Source organism: Solanum verrucosum, unplaced genomic scaffold (assembly GCF_900185275.1).
Source record: "Solanum verrucosum unplaced genomic scaffold, falcon-dt-bn FXZP01000274.1, whole genome shotgun sequence".
Taxonomy (NCBI): Eukaryota; Viridiplantae; Streptophyta; class Magnoliopsida; order Solanales; family Solanaceae; genus Solanum; species Solanum verrucosum.
Genome location: NW_026020258.1, coordinates 920,337 through 943,902, shown reverse-complemented (window position 1 = coordinate 943,902; position 23,566 = coordinate 920,337). Strand labels below are relative to the sequence as shown.

The following is a 23,566-nucleotide window of genomic DNA, read 5'->3' as shown; positions in this document are numbered from 1 at the left end:
TGGTGATGAAAATTACTTAATCAGTCTGATACAGGGCCCTTTAACAAATATTTTCTACAAGATTAAGTTTCTGATTAGTATGTCACAATCGCGCACCTATTTCATTTCATCTCTATTATCGAAAAATGACACATAAATAGAGTAAACATTATTCAATGAAAAGAAATGATATCTAAGGACATAAAGAGATTGCTTTTATACGGAACACCACTAAAACATATGGTGTCATGAGCTATCCCGACATCATGATGTCTTCCAAGCTAAAGTTGTCTATCAACATATCTCCAAGACTATGGTGCAACAGTAACATCCGAAGCAAACGCTCCTGCAGATCCTTCTACACTACTTGATGGCTAAAAATTACTTAGACTTGTAATATGGTCATATGTTAATAAGAGCTTCTCTCAGTCAACCTGAGAGGATGTAATCTCTGGTACATCGACGTATTAAGGTTGATAGGACTCTAGTGGCAAGGATGTGCCACTAGTTGTATGAGGTGCATACTTTAGAACTACACCATAAAGACACGCTGGACCATCAACTTTCAGAACCTTCCTAATGAAGTCTGAAGGTGGCACCAAGAACATGTGAGTTCCATCACAAAGCTTTGCAACTTCAACACGATCTTTTGCACTCAAGTACCATAAAAACTCTGTGTATGAGGCAAAATCTTTATCAGTATCACGCAAGAAGAAAAAAATATTGAACCCGACAGCAGCATTTGAATAGTGTATAGTCAACTTGTCTAACCTCATTCTAGCTGAGCAGTTGACTATATCAGGGCTGCAAAAAGAAAAATGTCAGCACTTGAATGTAGTTAACTTATATAATAATTATATAAATTGTGCTAATCCAAAGAAAGATCAAACATTTATATATTCTATTCTAACATCTTTTCTTGACACAATATAGAAATGAGTTTCATAAGAAATTTGGTGAAGAACCCCCATCTCCATACCCCAAAGGTTAGAAAAAATGCAGAGACCACCAGTTGAAATATTTTTCTTTAGAAAGATGATAATTGACTGATATTAACACGCTGAGAAATTTGTTAAATCCTAGGGGAAATCCAAAAAACTCATATCTAAGCAACAAGGAAAGTTTAAATTATACTTACAGCTCAAATCTTACACTTTCCCCAGTAGGAACACAGACAGCCCGACACAGAGATGTTCCTTTTCTGGCGATAATGCCACGCCATATATGGGCAGAGTAGTGTTGTCTAGGAGAAATTCTTACATCACTGTTATTTGCTTGACTGATTGTAACATGACCCGAAAGAACATTACTTCCCAAAGGTCCTAAACCATATGGTTCATCCAACAAATGACCATAACGTGGCAAACATCCAGATACATTTGAGGCCAATATAGGCCAATTATGGCCCATTGTCTATGCTAGTTGAAATGGATTTTCATTGCTTGAATATTCAATTGTGATTCTGGGATCATTGAAAAGCTTACCTTGCAAGCCCTCTCTAGCACGTTGGGCTTCCTCTACGCTTCTAAACTCAACCAATGAGAAATTTTTATCATAAAATGTTTCTATTCCATTAATCTCACCAAGTAGAATCATAGGAGTATGTATCATGTCGTTATCCACATGAACTGAGGGAGGATAACTTATACATAATACTTTACTAGGCAACTGAAATGGCTACACAAAAGAAGAAAATAGAATTAACAGATGAACAGTACTCATTCTTTGTCTAAATACTAAGAAAAGAATTTAGAAACTTTTCAAAGACAAAGGGAGCATTACATGTTGCCTTGTGAAGACATCATTCATAGAATGAGAGTAGTTCCTCACAAAATCTTGAGGCATTCGAGGGTTAGGATGACGAATGCTCCTATTGGGATAGTGTCCTTGCTCCTGAAAGATTTAAGATAACACCATATTATAGGAGACATGCAATATAAAAATATCTCATAAGTTGTGCTAGCAGGAAATAATCCTTCAATTAACTACGCTTCAATCCAAACTAGTTGGTTCCAGCTACACAGTCTTTTACGAAGGAATATATCATACTAGTTGCAAAATAATTCATTTTCAGATTTACAATAACAATAATTATTTTTGATACATTGTTTCTCTCTTTGTTTGTTACATTCTATCAAAATTGGCAAAATTCTCTATCTATTATTCATTCATTTATTAATTACAAGTGAAAAGGAAAAATTCGTAATTATTTTCTTTCTAATTTATTTCATCTACAACTTTTTCTATTTTCTACTCATATTTATTTTATCACAAACTTGTTTGGACAATTTTGTTAAATTTTTTTATATAGAGTGCACAGAAAGGCGATGACTTTCTCTAGATAACTGGAAATTACAACATTTACAATTTTACTAACAAAACTCAACAAATAATTATGAAGAAATAATAAAAATACATCCAAATCAAACAACAAAGAAACAGAAAAAAAACAAAAACACAAATCGGCTTAGCGAATTCGATCCTAAGAGCATTGCCATGAAAGGAGGATCCTTGGAGTGTGTCTTTAGCCTCCTTGGAGTCGTTGATGTTTCTAAAGAAGATAAATCCAAACCCGCGAGTGGTATATCGGGTTACACTATTAACTGGGCCAAAGTTTTGAAACAACAATATTAGATCTACATCGGTTATGTCAGAGGCAAGATTACCCACCCATAAATTGTTCGATGGTGCTTCTCCCGATGCCATTAATGAAACCCTAGAAAACTACTCAACACAAATAAAACAATCAAACTGAGATTTGGGCAAAAATAAGAATAGAGAGAAAATTAATTGTTAATTGCAGTGGAGAACAAAAGGCAATTAATTAAATGAAGTTTTTGTAAATTATGTTTCCTTCTTTAGGTTTTCATATCTTAAGGAGGGGTAAAATGGTAATTTTACAAAATTTCAAAAAAATGACCTGCAGAGTCATTACATCTCCGCATGGATCATGCCCAACTACATCGTGCCTGAACCTTACCCTTGTTCATGAGCATCTTTTTCACTTCTGTTCCCATAAGATACCTCCAAAAGTCTTCATTTCATGGCACCTTGCATAGCAATGTGGCCACCACATCTGTAGAAATTGTGTCCCTTCGTGGTCTGCGCTTTCCTCTTATCATAGCTCTAGCATCCAAACTTCTACCATCATACTTGTAACTGTTGTGATTCTTGGGATTTGGTTGTTTCTCCTTTCTTTTGCTACGTTCTCCCCCACATTTGGCATGACTACTTCTCGTCTCCTTTCCATTGCATTTGTCATGCTTTTCATGCCTATAGTATGTTAAAGTTTTGGCATGCTTGATGGCTTCATCAATAGTCCTAACCTGTCGACATTCCAACTCCATCTTGGCACAATTTTACAGCCCATCGATGAAGTGGAACAACATATCTTCATTTGTGAGGTTGAGAATCTGAAGCGTTAGGGTGGTGAACTCATCCGTATATGCTCGTATGTTGCATGTTTGCTTAACTCTCTAAACTTGTGCTTCGCCTCATAGATGACGTTGTTTGGAAAAAAGGTCTTCTTGGACTCGACTCGAAGTTTCTCCCATGTGTTAATGGTATAAATCCCCTTCCTTATTAGCCTCCATCATAGCATGACCATCTCCAATAGGTACAACACGGTTGTGTTGATATTGTTTTCACTTATCTTCACTTTGTTACACTTGAGGAAATTCTCCAAGTGCTAAAGGAAATTCTTCAATGTCTTGTGCGTCACAAGTGTCTTTGAATATCGGAGGCTTGGGAGCCTTAATCTTGGTCTCGCAGACCTTCCAGTTTTAATTTTTCCCTGAGCACTACCATTTCGGCTTTTCGGTTTCAATTGTGCTTAATGCATTCATAAGCCGATACTCAAAGGAAGTGATGGTCTCCTTCATCTCCAATTACACATATTTATGCCCCTTCAACACTTTTAGGATATTGACATTTCCCTAAAGGGAGAAATCCTTAAGAGTCTTGAACTTGTCATCGGCCTTGTTAAAACAATTGCCAAAAATCTCCATAGCTTGCCTTGCAGTGTCAACCATCACGGTCCACTCTACTCCAGACATGATATCTATGGGCAACTTTTCATTTTCTTCTTCACTCGCCTTAGTGGCTGAAGGTGAATGAGATGGCAACGCTTCACTTGGTGAGGGGTCGAAAAATAGTTCTTCATTCTTCGTATGATTCCTTCTTCCCTTTTGGTGCTTCTCCCTAACTTCCTCTATGGCGTTGGTGGTGCTAACAGCATTATGCATCCCTCATTTACTATTCCCCTAGTATTAACTTTTGCTCTGATGCCACGTTGTCACGGACTTAGACTTCTACTAAGCACATCGTGCGGCACCTTGATAACTTGCTCACAAATCTTTCACGATCTTGCAAGATCAAGTAAACCTTTTTAACACTATATCTCTAAGGGAATGATGAGTTAAAGAAAGACACAAGAGAATTGCTTCAGAAAGTTTTTATATTGCCTAAGACTTGGAAGATTTGCTTGATAATTTTTACAAATGAATGTCCCTCTATTTATACTACTAACCTAGGGGCTAATAGATAAATAATTATTATTATACAAGTCCCTACATATTTACAAATAAGTCCTAATACTCTACACCATTAGAAGATTCCAAGGACCTTCCATGTAAATCCATGGAATTATAATGTCTTGCATTGAACTCTCCATATATTTCTAGAATATTCCACCAAAGGCTATTGTTCTTCCAATGTAAGCCTTCCACATGGACAATCCTATGACATGTTGCACCTAAGTGGCATGATGATGTAGAAGGCTATGACATTTATGCCTATTTATCTGGATATAATATTGGAGTCCACACCTAAATGATATTTTCATATCAAAAAATTCAAAAGAGTAACAAAAAATAGCAAGAAATCAAATCGATAAAGAGTGAGGTATTGTGTCTTATAATAAAATTTTAATGGCGCCTTAACTCTTTATGGCAAAACATGTGGATGGAAACGCCTTACAAGTCAATAAACACCCATGCCTAGCAAAAAGTAAATGTTAAAGATGATTAACACAAATGATTTTACCATACATTAAGAATACTCATTTCCTTCTGTTACAATTCTATCATCAAAATATTCTTTCTAATCTGACTTTCTTGGCGTAATGGTGATTATTTGAAAGGGGTGATGAGTTTAGAAAAGGGGTTGATAAAAGCATAGAAGAAAAAATAGAAAATCAATGCATAATATTTCAAACTTTTGTATGCATTCACTCTTATAAGTCATTTACATTCAATAGCCTTGTTAAAATTCGTTTTGCTAAATTTAAAGAATGCCTTGTTGTTGTTGCTAGTGATATAGCAACTGGGGCGATTTCTACTACTCTTAGCTTCTGATAAAACATGGGAAATTTCCTTTCGTTTCCTTTTTTTTTCTTAGGTGCAAGAGAAACTAAACAAGTGATGATAGAAATATAATAAAAGAACACTAGTATATTTTATGTATGGTGAGAGACTTTGTCTTAGCCATATTTCACATTTAATTTTTGAAAGACGTGGGTTCCTTAACGCCTTTCCATAAAAAGTTAATGTGTCGTTAACTTTTTATTGTAAGGTGTGGTCCCCCCCCCCCCCACACACACACACCCCTTCAGCCATTTAATTTGTTTCCAATTTTTGTTACTCCTTTGAAAATTTTTATTTAAAAAATTACTCTTTAAACTACGGACTCTATAATACTACCCCAACTTAACATTATTTTTCAAATAATATTGTTTTTTCGATTTAATCTAGCAATGTTACGATCCAAGTATACCCTAAATCTTTCAACACCTTCTCAGTCCGCATGTGATATCTTACCCTAGATACTTGGTAGGTGGAATAGTAGAGTAATATTTCAAAAAAGCAATAGCTTGTTCTTAGTAAATAAGTTTATTATGTGTGTATATATATATATATATATAGAGAGAGAGAGAGTAATTCTCTATTATATTTAGGTTATTACATGTTTCAAAGTCCATCATGCTTCTCCATATTCAGATGTGGTCTTTCTCATGGTCTTGTCTTCTCATGACACTTCCCAGACTCTTTCGTGAGATCTTTTGTTTTCTGATGATACATAACTAAAAGAGGGTTTCGTATAGGTATGACCAAACCTTTAAGGTTGACTACGTATCCCCAAATTAGAATTAAGCTTGTACATAGTTCAAGGGTAAAAAAAGTGAAAATTATGCAATGAAATGACAGAATCTTACTCGAGTTCCCTATGCATCAAAATAGAACATAATTCAGTTACAAGGAAAAAATAAATAAATAAAACTATGTGATGCAATAATCGAGCTTGACTCGGGCTACCTACATATCCAAGTGGAATCAGGTCATAACGTAGTTTGAGTACAATAAGAAAGTAAAATAATGTAATAATCAAGACTAACTCTGGCTGCCTACGTATCCAAATAGAACCAGGTCAGGACGAAGTTCAAATACAATAGAAAATGAAAGTATGAAGGGGCTGAGTCCAACAAAGATTGCCTATGTATCCCATCGAGGGAAGTTAGGTCAAGCATAGTTCTGAATACATGGAAATAATGTTATTGGGTTTTTTAAGGTAGACGGCTCTGGTGTTGGTTGCCTATGTACCCCACCATTGGAATTCAGATCGAGACGTAGTTATGTTACATCAAAGAAATTCAAAAGTATAAGAAATAAAAACTAGTCTTGAGGTCTTCAAATGTGGTTCTTCTTGATGGCGTCTAAATTGATTGGCTTTGTGCTCACTCTGGCATCCATTTTTGCTAATATTATTGCTCCTTCAAATAGTACTCTTTAAATCATATAGAGACCCTGCCAGTTTGGTGAAAATTTTCCTTTAGCTTCTTCTTGGTGAGGAAATATCATCTTCAATACTAATTGTCCTGGTGTGTGTGAACTGTCGAGGTTTGACTTTATTGTTAAATTTTTTGGTCATTCTATTATGATAGAGTTGGTCATGACAGACTGCGTCCATCCTATTTTTATCGAGAAGCATCTATTGTTCATGCATGCTACGTATCCATTATGTATCATTTAGACCAAACTCTTGAATAATCCTTACAGATGGTATTTCTACCTCGGTAGGTATTATTGCTTCAAAACATATATGGAGTTGTCCAAGTAGATGTTCTAATTACGGTGCGATAACCAAGCAAAACATATGGTGGCTTCTCATGCCATTGCTTCTGAATGTCAACTATTTGACTTAAAAATCTTCTTGATATGCTTATTTGCAACCTCAACTGCACCCATTCTTCTGTGGTCAATAAACTGTGGAATTTTGAAGAGCAGTCTTAAACCTTTCACAAGTTTCTCTCATAAGATCGATGTTGAGATTTGATATATTAATCCAGAACTGACAAACTATATATGTTGCGAACAAAGTCTGCTACAGCCTTCTTAGTCATTGCCTTGTATGTCAAAGTTTCGCCCCACTTTGTGAAATAGTCGATAACTACTAGAATAAAATGATGCACATTCGATATGGGAGGCTCAATGGGTCCAATTACGTCCATGCCCTAATAGGTAAATTGCCAAGGGTACCCATCACATTGAGCTCATTTAGTGGAACCTTTATAAAGTCTCCATGCACTTGACACTGATGACATTTCTGCACGTATTAGATGTTATCTCTCTCCATGGTCATCCAAAAATACCCACCTCTTAAAATCTCATTCGCCAAGGTGACCATTCATATGGGGTCCACATGATACTACATGTATTTCTTCCTAAAGCCTTATCACTTATATGGCATCAACACACCTCAACAATCCTAAATGCAGAGTTATCTTATATAAAATTTCTCCATTAAGGAAGAAATGATAGACCATCCTCCTTAAAGTCCATTTTTGCTTGCTTGTGGTATTTTCAGGATATTCTTGTGCTTCTATCAACCTACTAATGTCGTAGAATCATGACTTTCCAGCCAGTTCCTTATCTACATGAAAATGATATGCATGTTGATCATGTATCTCTACCTTTATATGGTCGATGTAATTCTTGTTTGGATGATGTATCATTGAGGACAATGTTGCCAAAGCATCGGCAAACTCGTTTTGAGCTCGAGGGACCTGCTTGAACTTAATCCTTGTGAATATCCTACTTAACTCCTTTACACAATGCAAATAAGGAAGGATCTTAACAATCTTAGTGGTACATTCTCCTTACACCTGATGAACTAATAAGTCAGAATCACCTTTCACCGAGAGTTCTTTGATGTTCATGTCTACGCCTATCCTAAGTCCGAGAATACAAGCTTCATATTCTTCCATATTATTTGTACAACAAAACCTTATCTTGGTTGAGATTAGGTAATATTGACATGTTTCTGATATTAACACTGCTCCTATTACGACTCCTCTGGAATTTGATGATCTCTCAAAGAACATCTTCCATCCATTGTATGACTCTGATGTATCTTCTCTTATAAACAACGCCTCTTCATCAAGGAAGTCGGTCGTGAGTGACTTGTTATATTGGTCCACCAAGTTTTCTGGGAGGTGATCAGCCAAGGCTTGTCCTTTGATGGCTTTCTATGTCACGTACACAATATCAAACTCGATCAATAAAATTTGCCACTTTTCTAGTTTAACTGAAGGAATAAAAGATGTACTTGAGTAGATCCATCCTTGAGATCAAGTATGTGATGTATGTAGACAAGTAATGCCTAATTTTTTGTGCGATCCAGGCCAAAGCGCAACACTGTCACGACCCAAAGTATACCCTAGGCGTAACATGATGTATAGGATCTCGAGAGGCCCTACACAAGCCACTTAGCATACATCATACAAGATAATAGAAATAAAGATTTCAAATAAATAATTTTATATCATAAAAGAGTTTGGCTAAGTGGAAATCTAACATAAGACTCAACAAGGCATCTACTAAACAAAACAAGTAGTTGGGACATAACCTATATACCACGTACAAATATCTGAAAACTAAAATGACATAAAGCTATAAAAGTGTCTATGTCCTTGGATCATGAGGACTCACCAATCTTCAAATACCAAATGGATCAACTAGCCACAAGTGTAAGAGATAGGAGTGTCAGATCCTACATTAGTGAAACAATGTAGGCACAAGTATGCATTAGTACATGGAATGTACTAAGTATGATAACAATGCACAAGTGTTATGATCATGTTAAAAAGGACTTTACATAACATACAATGACCAAGCTAAATCATAAGATAAAATGGTTAGAAAACATAAGACATAATCATGGTTAATACAAGCTTAACATCTTTAAAACACTTGTGGGATACTTTAGAAGTAATCTTAGTTAATTATTGCGGGAAGTTTACCATGTAACCGACATTGACCATGTGAGCTATAACATGGAATCCAGTGTTTGTCCCACATCGTAAAGGGATGTCCTTACTTGCCAAGATAAGAACCATAAATCTAACTAAAGTGGATCCAGTAGCTAATGTCTATTCTATGGTGGCACATAGTTATGGGACAAAGAGATTGCTACTAGTGACCCGACCTTTACTAACGGGAGAACCTCCATCTCGATATCCTCTCGATGCTAGGTATAAATTCCATGAAATAGTCATTAATCATATTCTTTTCATCATGCAAAGGCACAATTAATCAACCAATTCAAGCTAAAGTTCATTTAGAATAGCTCTTTAATCTTGATTCAACTTAGGTGAGAAAAAATTTCAACCTTATGAATCCTTATGTGAGAAAACCTTTAACAATCATATTCTTAGTAGTGTGTGAGAAAATCTTTCACAATAACAACATTGATACTTTACTCTCAAAGCATCCTCAAATCATTTATATCAACTTCATAAAAGCATGCATATCTTCATAAATTCATAATTTCATAGTTCATAAGCTTCATCATATGTTCATAGTCTAAAATCATGGGTCATACATGGGTTCATATTCAGTTTGTTAGTCTTATCATGCATATTTGACATATTCAATACATTCAAAGTAATGATCACATACTGTTTGCACTATATTATTTTATAATATAGGTTCAGACATTCAACATCCAACCTACGATAAGTATGAATTTCGATCATCTCAATAACACATTTGGTGAGTCCTTCCATTTTGAGTAAAATCTTTATATTTCTTTCAATTATTTACTATTTTACTTTTCAGACAATCAGATCTAGCTAGGGGCTTATCCTAGAAACTCAACGTAGTCAAGACTTTCAGATAGACAATTAAGTAGACATATCACCTCTATGTTGTATCAAATAAACTCACTTTTGAGTATTCAGTTTTAAATCATTGACTTATTATTTATTTCACTTTAACTTATGCATTCCGTTATTCTCAGTTATTGTTTAAACAAATCATAGTGTTATAGTAGACCATGGGTTAGCTTGCGGTCACTTGTGGATCTAAGCACCATATTACAACTAGGGGTAGTCTAAGATAGTGAAAAACTTGGTATCAAAGCATCAGGTGTAAGTTTCCTAGGGTGTTTGAAAGTCGTGTTAAGTAGAGTCTTATTCATGGGTGTGAGGCGCGCCACATCTATGAATAAAAAGCTATGAAATAATTTAGGAAATACTTCACTTCTTTCATGCTCTCAGTCGTGAGATAGAGTTTAACACTATTTAACCTTCTTATGTTCTAATTCGTGCTTTACATATTTACATAACATGCCTCCTAAAAAAGCTTACGTTAGAAGAAATAAGAATAAGAACTAACAAGCACCGCAAGCTCTAACAGACCCCTTGAATGAGCAAGTTTCTCATGTCGAGTTTAGGGATGCTTTCCAAGCGTCGGCTCATGCCATAACCACTCAGGTCAATCAACATGCTATTGCACGGGCTAACCCGAATGGAACAACAATGGCTAGGGTTTGAGATTTTACTAGGATGAATCCTTCAGAGTTTTATGGTTCAAAGGTAGAGGAGGATCCCCAAGAGTTCATCGATTTGACTCCATAAAACTGACCTCCCTTGTGATTTTGTTATATTACATTTATCTTCCTTGTTTTGATTTCTTTGTAACAATTCTTTTAATCAATTTGTCTTGATAAAAATAATTATAATATGACTAATTCATTCTTATTCATATTATTTTTTATTTTAAAAAAATATTTACTTTTGTAAATTTCTTGTTCAAAAAGTTTAGTTAGAAGAAAAAATCCAAATCCTAGAATGTTCACCACGTTTTGAATTTATGGAAACATAATCTAACCCACTTTTTGATCAAATTGTCAGTAACTCTTAATTGGTATATGAAATATATAGCGTTAAATTAACAATTAGAAAATATGAAATCTGACAAATTTTCTAATTATTTTGACAACAATGAAATTGAAAAGTATTAATGTGATTATCTTTGTGATAATCAAAAGTTGCAAAGGCATAATTTTAGGGAAATTTATCAAAATAGTAAACATTTAACATTAAATAGGACTCTGTAATTATAGTTTGCTTAATATTGGATAATAGAGAAATGTTAGGGTAGGAGGGAGGAGAGAAGCGAGAGAGATCTGGGAGAGAAAGGAATGTTAGGGGAGGAGGAAGGAGAGAAGCGAGCGAGATCTGGGAGAGAAAGGAGAGAGTGTATTTTTTTTCTCTAATTTTGGAGAAAAAGAATACAAATACAAACTAATTTGTATCAAAATGAATACATATTAAGAGGAGAGAGGCGAGCGAGATGGAGAGAGGGAGTAGAGAGGATTGTATTTTGTATTTATTAATCTTGGGCATATTTATATGCCCATTTACTACGATTTACCTTCATGTGCCTTATGTTTCGAGGACATTCTTGATGATATTGATTGTGTTTTGATTGGGAATTACAATAAATGCACACTAACCTACATGATTAACATATGCATGGGTTTCTAAAGGAATATGAGCTAAATAGGAGGCGACATGAGCGAGGGAAAATGAGCGTGAAGAAAAACACACCTGGAAAAGTCTTGGCATACCACGCCAGGGCCTAAACTACTGGAGCCAAGTTCAGGCATATTGCTGGTGCGCTGCCCCAACAGTCCTGGCGCTATGGTGGCGCACTGCCCCTAGCCAACCCCAACTTTCCGAACAAATTTTAGTTTATTTAGGATTCCTAATTGGACTAGAAGTGGAATTATTTTTTCCTAAACTCTATAAATAGGATCCTAGGGATATTTTGTGAGGAGGAACTTCTTTATCATACTTTGTAGCTATAATACTTTTTAGGGTTCTTTTCTTCTACTTCTTCTTTTCTTAGACATTAGTAGCTAAAGACCCTTGTTTTGGGGCTGCGACTACAGGTAATTGCTGAACATCGATTGTTTGAATTAGTGTTGGTTATCGCTTAAATTGTTTTAGTATTTCATGCTTGATCACCATAGATATAAACACATTGTCTATTGGAGTAGGCGACTAGAGGTCGGGAGATCATGATCGTAAAATTAACCTTGTAAATCAGTAATTTGATAACCGTAGTTAATTCATTACATGAGATGTGTTACATAAAACCTTAAGCATGTTGCAGTCCTGAAATTTTCCAACCATTGTAAGTAATTTTATTATTTCATTCTTGTATTCTTAGTATTTAAATATAAATTAAACTCTTTTGACATCTTGAATAAATAATTAGACTAATATAATTTAGTAAAATAGTTAATCGACAATTCCTTTGAGTTAATAATTCAGCTCTTTTATAGCCACTATATTACTTATGCGACCGCGTACACTTGCATGTGCAATTGGAAGCAACATTTATTTTGTATCAGTTGTATTTTCTATTTTTTTTGCATTAGATTATGTATTTATTTTGTATCAATTGTATTCGAAATACAACGAACACAAATGTATTCATCCTCTCTTTAATAGGATACAAATACATTTGACAGAGATGATGAATGCATATTGTATTCGTATGAATATATATACAATCGATACAAAAAATATAAAATACAGTTTTTGGAGTTTTTTAAATACAATTTTGAAATAAAATACAAAGCTCTCACCTAAATTTGATTGAATACAATTGATAATAACAAATTTGAATGTATTTCTTCTTATTGGGAGGAGAGAGAGAGAGGGGGGGGGGGGGGGGGGGGAGAGGACGAGAGAGAGAAGAGGGAAAGAAAGACGGAGGAGAGGCAAGTGAGAGAGGGGACAAAGCGAGAGTGAGCGAGAGAGGAGAGGGCAAGAGATAGGGAGGAAAGGCAAGGGAGAGAGCAGAAGTGTTTGCTATAAAAACAACATATTGCTCTTTTTTGTAATATTTTGAAACTGTAGTCAATTTTCATAAATAAATTGCTAATTTTGACTAGTTTGATAATTTTTCCATATTGTTATCCATAAAAAAAGAGATTTTGGGTTTGAATCCTACGAATGGAGATCACGAGTAAGGCTGGGCACCAGACCGGAATGGGACCACCAGACCGGAACGAACCGGTACCGGACCAGAACGGGACGGTTTGACCGGGTTGTTGACCGGTACCGAGATGAACCGGACCGGAACTACCGGGATGGAGGCTCAGTTTCGTCCCATCCCACTATATATCGGGATAGAATCGAGACGGACCGGAACGGAACGGGATGGGATAAACGGGACGGCACATATAGTTATTTCAAAAAATAATAATTTTTTTTGAGTTATTTTGAATTACGAAAATACAAATGTTTTTTTTTATTTTTCTAAGTTATATTAGTTTATAGTATTTAAGGTTTAAAATTTATAATAGTTTTACTTAAGTTTATTTTATATATATTTTTTTAAATTTTTACGTATATAAGTTTGTAAGTTAAGTTTAATAAAGTTTTTGTTTTAAGTTTTTGAGCTTATGTAGTTATGTTATAAGTTTTAAAGATTTGAATCTTTTGAAGTTTATAAGTTATTAAGTTATACTTATAACTTGTAAGTTAAATAACTTAAGTTTGTAATTTTAAAAAATTAAATAAACAAAAGAAAAATGCTAATAAAAGTAAATAATGACAAAAATATTATTTTTTATTTTAATTAAAAATGACTTACCGGTACCGGACTGGACCGGAACCGGAATGAACCGGGATGAACCAGTACCAAATCATGATACCGTTCCGTTTCGTGTACCGATTCAATGTATCTCATCCCGTTCCTAATACTACCGGACCGAATGGTACCGGAACGGCACCAGTACAACCCGTTCCGGTGGCTAGCCTTAATCACGAGTCATCGTTAAAAAAGAATATTTTATTTTAAAATAAAACTTCTTAATGCAAATTAAAAATTGAAATTCAAAGAGCTAGATACCGTACACTGAATAAAACCAAAAAATTAATCATCTCTTTCTGAATACCCATAGAGGCCTTATTGCTCTTAACCAAGATACTTCATCAACATCAATTAAACAAAATACTAAATACCTATAAGCAAAGTCATAAAATTTATAAAACATATATTATAAGCAAGAATTCCTACTTAGATTTCTTCTTCTTAAAAGAAAAAAGATTCAGCGGAAGATTGTTACTTTTAAAGAGAAAAACGAAGACGATAAGAAGATTGAAGAGAGCAACAACAAATGAGTAGGAAAAGAACGACATATTATTGTAGAAAAAAATAAAGAATATTTTCATGTCTAGAGTATTAACTTTTTATTCATTACAATTTAATTATTTAAAAATTGTTCTTTTAATAAATATATTAAAAGAATTATTGCAAAAAATTCAAAATAAGGAAGGTGAACGTAATATTAGAAACATGTTATTAAGTCAAACATAAGGGTTAGGATCAGATATAAAACATGCTTTCAGTGCAGTTCATCAACATCAAATATCTATTGCGTTAGGATCAGATATAAAACGTGACACTTGATTTTGTTTATAGTAAAATTGAGGCTCAGAGAAAAAAACAAGTCTCAAAGCTTTATTTATAAACTATTTATAAACTATTTTTATATGGGTAAAAAATATCCCTAATTTTTTTTCTATACATATATATATATGAGATAAGAGTTTGAAAAATATCCAACTTTGCTCGGATTTGCTGTTGCGATACTAAACTTTCATGAGAACCTATTACCTCCCTAGACTATTTAATACCGTATTTTAAACATATATATTTTTCCACGTGGACATAAAAAATAATGCAAAATTATAAATAGTAATGTGTCCACGTGGGCACATATATACCTTTAAAATACACTATTAAATAGTTAAGGGGTAAAAATACGGTATTAAATAGTCTAGGGAGTTATTATGTCCTTATGAAAGTTTAGTGCGCAACAACAAATCCGACCAAAGTTGAAGTTTTTTTTTCATACCGTTATCTCCATATATATATATATATATATTATAGGTGTTAAACAAAGGGAAGTGTCGATTCTTAAAACCCGACCCGGCGGATCATGTATTTGACGAAAGATAATATAAACTGTATGCGTGTGCCCTAATCGTATCGAACATCTCATAGACATGGCTGAGAAAGAGAAATCGAGTAGGGATTACAGAGACAAACACCGTAGTTCCAAGGATAAGCACTATGAAGATGACCACCGTCATCATCACCATCGTTCCAAGCATCGATCAGAAGACGGACATCACCGATCTGAGAGAGAGGGAAGCCGAGAAAGATCTCATTACCATGATAGGAAGGAGGAAGCACTGGAGAAAAAGCATTCGCATAAGAGGAAAGACCGAGCAGAAAGTGTTGATAGAAGCAATGCGGATGACAAGAGACCTAGAGTTTCTGACAAGAGGAGGACCGAGGACGACAATGGTAGGGATAAGCGGAGAGTTGATGATGGAGATTGGAGGGATAAGGATGAGGAGAGAAGAGAGAAAAGGAGGTTTGAGGATAAAGCAAAGGAGGAGGAGGAGGATGTGGAAGTTGATGAAGAAAGGAGGGGAGGTGGATTTCAAATGACAACTTCTAAGAAAGAGCCAACTGATAATGTCCAGGATCAGGCTGTTGGTTCCATTGCTAAGGTGTGTTACCTAATGCATATTATTCATCATTTTAAACTTATTTTGCTTATTTCTTGCTGCCATATATATAAAAATAATACACAACTGTGGTGTTCACCTCATGGTACTTTCTCCAGTAACTGTATTCCCTAATATGTCCACTGGGCTCAGGCAGATGAAGAAAAAAATAATATTACCTTGCCTTTTCATCTTAGATATTCAAACCATGGTTCACTAGTAGCGTAGCAGAGCTACAGTGTACTAAGGTGGTCAGGCAGACCACCCTTCACTGAAAATTATACCCTGTATATAAATAAAATGCTACCCTCAACAGTTAAATATCATAGTTTAGACACCCTTGACACAACAAGATGTGGGTGCAGGTTCGAATCTCTGCGGCTACTGCCAGCCCTTTATGATCATTTTAAAAAGAACTATTTTATTGGTCTAAGTTATTATCTTGATCCTTTAGTTGTCTACTAAGCATAATTAAATTACTTTCTAAATAATAGTTAGTAAATTTGTTAGTTTTGAATTAATTCAAATATTATTTATCAAAGTGATTCTTAATTAGAAATCTACCACTTAAAAATCTAATTAAGAAAATGTAAGTTTAGTAGCTAATTGGATTTTCAATCGGCGCGGAAGTTGTTGCCTCATTTTTGCATTTAAATAGAGGACCTGAATGGAAGAAAAAATAAAGTTGGAACTTGTTTTTTAAGAAAAAAGTTGAAGAGCATTCTTTGGCATTTTTATAGATATAGGCTCCAATTCAGCGACTCCAGTTCCGTTTTGCACGCTGTTTTTCTTTTTGATTGTTGAAAAAACAGAAAGAAGGAAATGGGCAGGTCTCAAAAAAGCTCACTCAAGATGGGAGTAAAGCTTCTTATCTGGAACGTGCAGGGTCTCAACAATAATGATGAGAGAAGCACTTTGAAATCTCTTATTCACAAATGGGGGATAAACATCATTTGTTTTCAGGAGACTAAAATAGAGGAATGGAACATTTCACCGATCAGGCAGGTTTGGGGGAATAGGTGGATTGATTGGGCAGAACTCAAAGCACTTGGCACCAAAGGGGGGATTCTAATTATGTGGGACAAAAGAGCCTGGAAATGTGTTGATTTTGAAGCTGGGATTTTCTCTTTCCTGTAGATTTGAACGTTTAATTTAGTAGATGATTTCAAATGGGTTTTCTCTGGCGTATATGGACCTCATACTAACCATGAAAGAACTGAGTTGTGGCATGAATTTGAAGGTATAAGGGGATTGTGGTCTGATCCATTAATGTCAATTCCATATTTCTAGATTTAGGCCAAAGTCAAAGTTAACCCAAAAAAGACAACCTCGAGATTTGTGGTTAAACTCTGAAATAAATTACGTTTCGGGATTTCCATAACCCTACAAGTCCTAATATTAAATAAGATTTCTAATCTGACTTCATATTGATGTAAAATTCTCAATTAGATGTTTTTTTTTTTTGATGACAAAATTCTCAATTAGATGTTACATCAAATTCTCAATTAGATGTTTCTAGGGCTTGGACCCAAATCTTCCAATTTCGACATTCTATTTCATAGTTTTGATAAAAAAATCTAGTGAAGAATCATGTATAATCGCTAGGGTTTGGTATATGGATTCCAAGTTGGACTGCCCTCCAATTTGTTGCCTAGGTCGTCCAAAATTTTGTTGGAATGTCAAAAATTTCGGAAACAATCCCTTTTATGTCACAACCATTTATGAAATTCTGATGGCTAGCTCGCAATGCATCATGCTACAATCTGGCTGGCCTTGCAATTGCATGGCTATTTCCGCAATTGCAATTTGCAATTGTATGACTGAATCCGTAATTGTAGTGTCGCAATTGTGAGGCCATTTCTGCAATTGCGGTTGCACTAGACAAATAAAATCTGCAACATGTTGAAGGGTAATTTCTTGCCCTAAACTCACCCGAGCCCCTTGGGTGCCAAACAGAAACCATCCCCAACAAGTCCAAAAACCATATTTAAACCTAGGAGGAGCTAAATCAAGGAACATGATGTGATTATTCAAAACAAGTGGTTAGGAATTGGGATGCTACATAATTACTTGCCACAACCCTAAAGTGTCTCAATGATCTGGTGTATATTAGATACAAATTAAAACATTGATGCGTTGTTACAAAGGATTGGATTTGTTTTTGACAATATTGATGAGACTAATGAATGGTTAAGTGAAGTCCCTGAAAATCATGAAGATGAAGAAGTATTTGGTGAAGATTCTGATTTCACTTGGTGTTGCAGAGGAAGTGGAGTTGAGAACATTTATGGTTAAAGGACATAGGAAGGGCAAAAGTTGCTACAGCTAATTGGTTTTGACAATCTTGTAGAAGAGTAGGATGATGATCCATTTATGTTTTGATTTGCTTGTCCTATGGATGAACTTTTTGCCATCTACTTTTCAGTTTTAAAATTGTGATTATATACATTCTGTCTGTGCAAGGTTTATTTTGGCCAGGCGTAGTCTCTTTTTGTGCTTTGCGCTCTCAAAAACACCATTGTTTTAAAGGTTCACTTCTGATTAAGAGATTCAGTCGATAAAATTCTTTTGTCATATTGTCACATGGAATTATTGTAATGCTCTGCTCGGGACTGAGTCTTCAACCTTGGAAGGTTTGGATAGCTTATTTGACTTGCCCATGTCTTTGCTGTTGTGTTTTTTCCTTCTGATTGAGAAGTGCTGTTCATTTTTTTTTTTGTTGTATCTTGAGATGAATACACGTTCCTTTCATTGTTTGTGACACTTTAGTGCTCTCTGGGATTTTTGTGCTGATTTTTCCCTGACCTTACTTTTCAGGGTGAGACAATGGGATCATACAATGTGACATCAAGGACTTTGCCTGGTAACAACTTGGCTCATGGTGATTCTCCAGCTACCAAGGTATCTTTGCTTTCTACCACAAATGAAAATAAGGGAGTTAATATTAACGGATCTCATCAGATTCCTGGGAAATCTAGTACAGATGGGACAGTTTCTGGTGCTGGCAAGAGTGGGAGCTTATCCCTTGATGCTTTAGCAAAAGCGAAGAGAGCTTTACAAATGCAAAAGGAGTTGACTCAAAAGTACAAGAAGATACCTGCAGTAAGTTGCTACAAATATCTAGTACATTTCTGTTTTGCACGCTGTTTTTCTTTTTGGTTGTTGGATCTCTTTTGCTCCCGATCCTGGTTCCCTTTCCCGGGGACGGTTTGGGGGTGTGGGAGAGCAAAAGGATATAAACGGAAGATTAGAGTTTCCACTTTGCTATAAACATATCATAGTCTTTGTAACTGTGCTCATTTTTGTCATGTAGTTAAACAAGAACAAGGGTCCCAACTTTACAAGAGAGGGACTTCCACAGGTGGGACCCAAGGAGAGCCTTCAACCTTCGGCTAATGCAGGGATTTTTCCTACTCCAGTTGCATCTTCAGATGCAGGGGTATTGCTACCTCCTGGTTCAGCACCAAGTGCATCCAATCCACCATCTAGTGGTTTGCCTCATCTTATGGGGCTCACAGCTCAAAAATATGAAGCAGTAAAGCGTGCACAGGAACTTGCTGCTAAGATGGGATTCCGACAGGACCCAGAATTTGCTCCCCTCATAAACATGTTTCCAGGGCAAATGCCACCAGAGGTTACCCTTCAGCCAAAGCCTGCAAAGGCCCCTGTTCTTCGATTGGATGCCCTTGGTAGGGAAATCGATGAGCAGGGAAATATTGTCAATATGCTTAAGCCATCGAGCACCCTTAAGGTATGGCTCATTTTTGTTCTGGCTGTCCATTCTCATATTTTATATTTTGTTTGAATTTCTGTGTTTAACCTGGAGTATATGTGCAGGTGAACATCAATAAAAAGAAACAAGAAGCATTTCAAATTCTCAAACCTGAACTTGAGGTTGATCCTGAGAAAAATCCTCATTATGATCCAGGCATGGGAATTGACAAGAACAAAATTTTGAGGCCCAAGAGGATGACATTTCAGTTTGTGGAGGAAGGCAAATGGTCCAGAGATGCAGAGATAATCAAGTTAAAGGTATTTAACTTTTCCCTGTTATGGTTGCTGCTGCTATTGGGGTACGTCCCTTCCTCGGGTCCTACACAGGATGCTTCATGCACTGGGCTCTGCCCTCTTTTATGGTTGCTGCTGCTGTTTTTTGTTTTCTTCAGTGCTCATTCTCTGTTGTTGCTTCCTATACTTGTTTTGATCATGTTGCAACATTTGTCTTCAGAGCCAATTTGGTGAAGCACGAGCTAAAGAGCTAAAGGCAAAGCAAGCACAGTTGACCAAGGCTAAAGCAGAGCCTGACATAAATCCGAATCTCATTGAGGTATCGGAAAGGGTTATTGCCAAGGAAAAACAGAAGGAACCTATTCCTGATGTTGAGTGGTGGTAAGTTGATCTAAATGTTTTTCAATGTCAATATTGTTTTGCTTTCTAGTAAACTTTTGTATGTCTCCTGAGTTCTCATTGTTGGGGCCACAGTGTGGCTCAGGAGCTTGAACTGGTGGTCTTGATGTTAACTGTAAAATGAGAGCATCTTGGTAGGTGGTAGATCCCGATGTGCTTCTGTGATCTGTCTATCTATGCTTCACCAAGATAAGGAATAAAGAAAGAACGTGCATTATGCAACCTATCCACATGAAATTACTCCACCTTCCTCTGGCTATATCTTTCTGCAGAACTCTCTGCACGAATACCTGTAATGTGGATTGTAATATTCTTGTGATGTTGCAAGCCTCTTTGGTTTGTTCTTTCTGTTACCTATGCTAAACCTGTGATAAATTTCTGGAGCTGAAAAATAATGAAATATTGACTAGAGGTTAGGGTTTTCTTTGTTGTGTAATAGTCTGAAAATAACTTGAAATGACTGTTTCTTTTGTGCTTGCCCTTATTTTCTTGCCTTGACCTGCCAGGGATGCTCCTCTGTTACGATCTGGTACTTATGGTGATGTTGTTGATGGTAACGTAACTAACGAACAGTTGAAGATTGAAAGGATCACCATATATGTTGAACATCCTCGCCCTATTGAGCCACCTGCTGAACCAGCTCCACCTCCTCCCCAACCATTGAAACTAACCAAAAAGGAGCAAAAGAAACTTCGAACTCAGCGAAGATTGGCCAGAGAGAAAGAAAGACAAGAAATGATACGACAAGGCCTGGTGGAACCACCAAAGCCGAAAGTTAAAATGAGCAATCTAATGAAAGTTCTTGGCTCAGAAGCCACACAGGATCCTACAAAGCTTGAAATGGAGATCAGAAGTGCTGCTGCTGAGCGTGAGCAGGCTCATGTAGACAGGAATATTGCTCGTAAGCTTACTCCTGATGAGCGTCGAGAGAAGAAAGAGAGGAAACTTTTTGATGACTCAAATATCGCACCGGAGACTATTGTTTCAGTATACAAAATTAATGACCTCTCCCACCCACAAACCCGCTTCAAGGTGGATGTTAACGCGCAGGAGAATCGTTTGACTGGGTGTGCAGTGATCTCAGGAGGTATTAGTGTTGTTGTTGTTGAAGGTGGGAAAAAATCAATCAAGCGATATGGGAAACTTATGCTTAGAAGAATTGATTGGGCAGCTGCTGGTAAGAAAGAAGATGATGAAGGTGAAGGTGAAGATGAAGATAAGCCTCTCAACAAGTGCGTGTTGGTCTGGCAAGGGAGTGTTGCTAAATCAAGCTTCCATAGGTTTTTTGTTTATGACTGCAGGACTGAGGCTGCTGCTCGTAAAGTTTTTGCTGATGCTGGGGTTCCCCATTACTGGGATCTTGCTGTTAACTTTAAAGATGACGAATTTTAATTTATTTGAACGTTCTGCTGTCTCTGCTAAACCTGATTTTCTAGTCTCATGCTGTTCTATTACAATTGGAGTGGTCCTATTGTGGAATGATGTTGGAGGAGAAGAAAAGTGAAAACTTCAAGGATACTTGTAATTTCATGTTCTCAAAGGAGCACTTGCTACTCTTAACCTTTGCTGTCCAAGGCAGAGATGGTTGTGGAACTGTGATCGGCATCTTTCTCTATTTTGAGTAGATTCTACTTGTTATTAAGTATTAACTACTCGTAGTTCAAGGTACACCTTTTGTTTTTGATCAATGTGTAACAGCCACTTTTTTCCGTGCTGAGGTAGTGTAGTGCACAACAACATCAGCATCTGGTGACTGACTAGGCGGTCGCTGCATAAAGGGTGTTAGTTGGTAGCACTGTGGGCTTGAAGCTGTATGGTTGCTATAGATGTCTGTCCTCCTCTTTGTTCTGATGCAATGAGTTGCGTCTGTTTGTTCGAATATTACTTACTAGATGTAATAACTGTTGGTGCATTTGCTTGTGTCAATTGGCAAACAGTAGCTTTAAATTCCTAAAATGCCATTATATAAATGGCTCGAGTCCAAGTACTTTAATGTCTATATTACCTATCTTTGAAGTTCTTTTACATTCTCCTTGAGAAAGACATTTAATAGTTTTATTGTCAGAGTACTTGTGCAAATTATCCTACATCTCTTCCTTAAATGTTTCACTTTATGATTATCTTACTAATGGAGCGGTATAAAGTATATTTGAAAAAATAGTGAAGATGAAGTGTGTTGGATGGTGGGGAAGACTAGGACTGGCAGGGGGACCGGGTCGGCCCGCCCCGGCCCGCGACCGGTCCGAGAACCGGCTCGCCGGACCTGGTCCCGTTTGTGTCTCGCGGGATGGGGCCTTCGGGATTAGGGGGCTGGTACCGGTCCGGTTCACCCGTTGGTCCCAGTTGACTCGGCTCGGATGAACTGGCCGGTTCGTGGGATCCCCTATCAATTTTTTATTTTTTATTTTTTTTAAAAATAAATTTCTATCCGTTGGGCAACGGCTAGTGGGCCCCCCCAACGGATTTTTTGACGGTTTTTTTCCCCTACCACCCCTACTTTTAATAATTTACTTTAAACCCTCAAGTTATTATAAATACACTTTAACCCACTTTTAATATTATAAATACCCCTCTATCCCTTATTATTTCTTACAAAATCATATATTCTCTCATCTATTTTTTATATCCTTTCAAGTCTCAATCTTAAGTCTCAAATCTCAATATTTTATTCCATTTAAGTTTCATATTATATCATAATACATATATTTCAATTCTAAGTTTTCATATTATATATCATAATATATATAATTCTCATATTTGCTATCAAATATTGGAGTTCCAAATTATAAGTTACAAGTTACAACAAACTACAAGCTTCAAGAATCGGTTATAACGTCCGCTATTAACACAGACGTTTGGTACATTCGTTTCATAATATTTATATTTTATTTTTCGTCATTAATTTTTGTGTTATTATTATTTTTATATTATACTTTACATATAATTAAATATGAGTTCTAACAAAAAACATACCGGTAAAGGAAAAGAGAAAGAACCAAGTGGCATTAGTAGATTATTTAATTTTACTAAAAAAAGTAGTAAGGAAAAAAATAAGAGTAAATGTGGTGGTACTTCTAGAGTTAGATTTAATACAAATGATTCTACTTATGCTGATGATACTTTTTATGATATTGATTCAAATGCTCAACTCGATCGTGAACTTTTACAACAAATTTATGGTGATACTAATCCTTATCTTAATGAAAATTCAGGTGAAGAAGTAGAAGTTGGTTCGGGAGAAGATGAATTAGAAGATACACCTACTAGTCCGGTGACAAATGTTCCAAATGAAACTACAAATTCAAC

At 35.9% G+C, this 23,566-nt stretch overlaps 1 protein-coding gene and 1 pseudogene across 2 annotated transcripts; one reads left to right on the top strand and one right to left on the bottom strand.

The window, feature by feature from the left end:
• Positions 1–404: 404 nt before the first annotated feature.
• On the bottom strand, positions 405–1,389 carry LOC125833331 (flowering time control protein FPA-like; annotated as a pseudogene).
• A 13,937-nt stretch (positions 1,390–15,326) lies between these two features.
• LOC125833311 (protein RDM16) lies at positions 15,327–22,194 on the top strand. 2 transcript variants are annotated; one of them, XM_049512452.1, is made up of 7 exons: positions 15,704–15,856; positions 18,671–18,754; positions 18,837–18,955; positions 19,167–19,604; positions 19,691–19,885; positions 20,082–20,242; positions 20,767–22,194. In XM_049512452.1, exons 3-7 carry the CDS (start codon positions 18,914–18,916, stop codon positions 21,650–21,652), a joined length of 1,722 nt encoding a protein of 573 aa, XP_049368409.1. In that variant the 5' UTR covers positions 15,704–15,856; positions 18,671–18,754; positions 18,837–18,913; the 3' UTR covers positions 21,653–22,194. The 2 variants fall into 2 exon arrangements, with proteins under 2 accessions (XP_049368408.1, XP_049368409.1); XM_049512451.1 differs by having other exon boundaries at positions 15,327–15,856; positions 18,671–18,955.
• Positions 22,195–23,566: the final 1,372 nt, after the last annotated feature.